General features: G+C 29.9%; 2 protein-coding genes across 2 annotated transcripts in view; one reads left to right on the top strand and one right to left on the bottom strand.

The window, feature by feature from the left end:
* Positions 1-845, bottom strand: part of LOC105625553 (GMP reductase 1-like) — a 3,577-nt gene extending 2,732 nt beyond the window's left edge. The window contains exon 1 of the mRNA XM_012206877.1: positions 759-845. Within this exon, the coding sequence (XP_012062267.1) occupies positions 759-845 (87 nt within the window). The remainder of the gene's footprint in view (positions 1-758) is intronic.
* An 817-nt stretch (positions 846-1,662) lies between these two features.
* LOC105625740 overlaps positions 1,663-3,017 on the top strand; it is a 16,929-nt gene continuing 15,574 nt past the window's right edge. Inside the window, exon 1 of the mRNA XM_012207061.1 lies at positions 1,663-1,746. Coding sequence (XP_012062451.1) covers positions 1,663-1,746 — 84 coding nt within the window. The remainder of the gene's footprint in view (positions 1,747-3,017) is intronic.

The following is a 3,017-nucleotide window of genomic DNA, read 5'->3' as shown; positions in this document are numbered from 1 at the left end:
ACACACACACACACACACACACACACACACACACACACACACACACACACACACACACAATTTTATGTATAACTAATATTTTTATACACTTATATAAAGATATATAAAAACAATACAAACTATTTTATTAAATACTGGCATAGGAAATATATATATGTATCAAATAAATAAAATTGAAAGATTTAATATAACAAATACATACGAATATTATATTAATAATCTTATTATAACCAAAAGTTAAAAAAATACAACAATAATTTTAAATTAATCTTCAGTTTATGTTAATTTTCTCATAAAATATGCAGGATGCAGAGTCAGTCGACATAAATTTAAACAATGAAATCAATCCGGAGTACAGGAAGTAGCAAGAATTAAATCAATAGAGAAAATTTACGGCTGAGGGATCATAAATTCGGGAGCTTTGACTCGAAGCGATCGTGCGAACGTTAATTTTGCAGGATGCATAATTGAGTCGACGATCGAGCCGGCGGCCTGTAATTTATTGTACACGCGCGCACGCACGTACACGCGTGCAATTCGAACGATCGAATTTAAAATCAAACATATTCGTTTCCGAAAATATACTCGGCAGATATATACGACTTGCGATCTTAATCTTGCGCAATAAATAATGTCTCATTTTTTTTCCTTAACTCTCTTCTTTCGCTGAAGACGCGTGCAATTATTTCCGACGCGACACGAAGAATGCGATTCCGACTGTAATGTATACCAAATTATATAAAAACGGCAATACTTACGTCCGATCGGCTTTTCAGCGTGCTCCGCTTCGGGCGTAGCAGCACATCTTTAAAGTCCAACTTTATGTCATTTATTATATTCGGCATCGCGGCGGTGCGGAATCACCCTCGGTGGTCTTTATACTTTTAACAGAAGACTATTCAATCTCATTCACTGATTGTTACGTACCGAGAAGTGAGAATACCGAATTGGGGAGAACGGAGAACCCGTGACCGCGGACGTTCTTTCACTGGCTAGTACACCCAGGCATGACACATTTGATACGCCGTTTGTGCGAGGAAGACAGAGAGCTATTTTTGTCCCTCTTTCTCTCTCTCTTTCTCCCCCCTTATCGAACCAGGGCGGTGCGGTCTGCGGGCGCTATGAGAATCGTGATTACTTATTCTGCAATATATACTCAGAAAATGTATTGAAAAAGAAATGTGTTAAAAAATTAAAGGGTACGCCGTCCACTTGTCAAAATTTATATTGGAGGTTCATATCCTGACAATTTTGTTTCTTAAATATTTAAAAATTTAATTACATAGTTCTGAAAATTAATTTGTTAGATCATCAAAATATCTTGTAAGAATTTCAACTGTGATGAGAATGCTTTAAAACGTTCTGATATTCTAGCAATTCTAGCAATCAGTTCGAGCGTCCTACATAAGTATTTTGATTCAATAGAATTATTTTCAGATTTATATCTAGCTAAATTTTTAGTTATTTTCCGTGTAACGAAAATAATTCATCACAAAGGAGTCCCGCTGTGTTTCAAAAATCGTCATGAAATATTAATTATGCGTTAATCCCGAATATTTCTGGCGAGATTTATAAATCGTCGATTTCTATCGAGTTGCTACTTTATGGAAATCGCGATGCAGTTAAAAGGTCAGCGTTCAATCCGGATTTTTATCTTTCTAGATGAATGCCGATGGTCGCATTGCGCAAAATCTTGATCTTTGCGATGGCTCGAAAGATCGTAAAGCCATCCCTGGGGACATAAACGTATGTGTATGCATGTTTAATGTACTAATACTACAGATAACTTATCAGAAGGTCTAGACGACACATCTAGATAATTGAGCAGGCTGAATCTTTAAATAAAGTATTTACTTAAATGGTCACTTCAAAATGCTTAAGTTTTACATTATCATTAAATTTTAATTTTACATTGTCATTAAAGTTTCACCAAAAATTTTATTTGGTAAAACATTCTCAAATCTATTAAAAATTATTTAAAGCCAGTAAACATCAATATTATATATAATTATTTCATATTCAATGAAACGAATAAATAATATATGTATTTATTTATTCGAAAGCCCTATCTCTTTAATATTGTATTAAACAATGTATGTTACATACAACATTACATTTATATTGTGAAATGCGAAATTATAACATTGATATTATGTACTATTAGTTGGTGTTTACTGGGAAATTCTCTGAATTAATTTACTAAATTATATAATTCAACAATTTTTCGTGCACATCGCATATTTTTATATCACTATTATTGGATACCAATATAAGAACGATTAAAGTTTATTAAAATGTCAAAGATGGACGGTTCTCACTTTATATTCTAACCAACAGTTAATTTTGAATCAATCAAAAATAATAGATTGAAACTGAAGCAATATAATTCTTTATGAATATTTTTAAAAAAGTTTGAAATGTATTGAAGTATATTAAAGTGCAACGTATTTAAAGAGTTACATGTATGTACTCTTAAGAGAATTTTGGCTATAAAAGTATTTTAATATTACATTATTTAAAAATATGATATTATACAAACAGAAGAAAAATATCAAATTATTTTATTATGTGTAAATTATTTTATCTAACATAAAAAATCACTTTTGTATGTTAGAAATAAGTATAATATCTACGTAAGTTTGTCATGTAAAATACATAACAAATAAATGTAACTAATATATCAATTAAGAATTCTTCGTTTATAGGTCAAAGGATTAGATTGTTATGATATGACAACAAAATGACATTGATTGTATTTTCGTCAAATTTTCTTATATTTAATTCTGCAATGTTTTTTTCTAATTTTTTTGTAATGTTGTACATAATTTACGAATCAGTGACAAAAAAATGTATATAGTTAATAGATTATTTTTACATATTTGTTACCTGTGCATATAATCAATTTTACACATATATTTTTATAATGATGTACAATTTTTTTCTGATTTCGCATTCATTCACAAAGACTGTATGTATATATATATATATATATATATATATATATATATATATATATA

Source organism: Atta cephalotes, assembly GCF_000143395.1.
Source record: "Atta cephalotes unplaced genomic scaffold scaffold00003, whole genome shotgun sequence".
In the NCBI taxonomy this organism is placed as follows: domain Eukaryota; kingdom Metazoa; phylum Arthropoda; class Insecta; order Hymenoptera; family Formicidae; genus Atta; species Atta cephalotes.
This window is presented reverse-complemented; position numbering and strand designations above follow the sequence as displayed.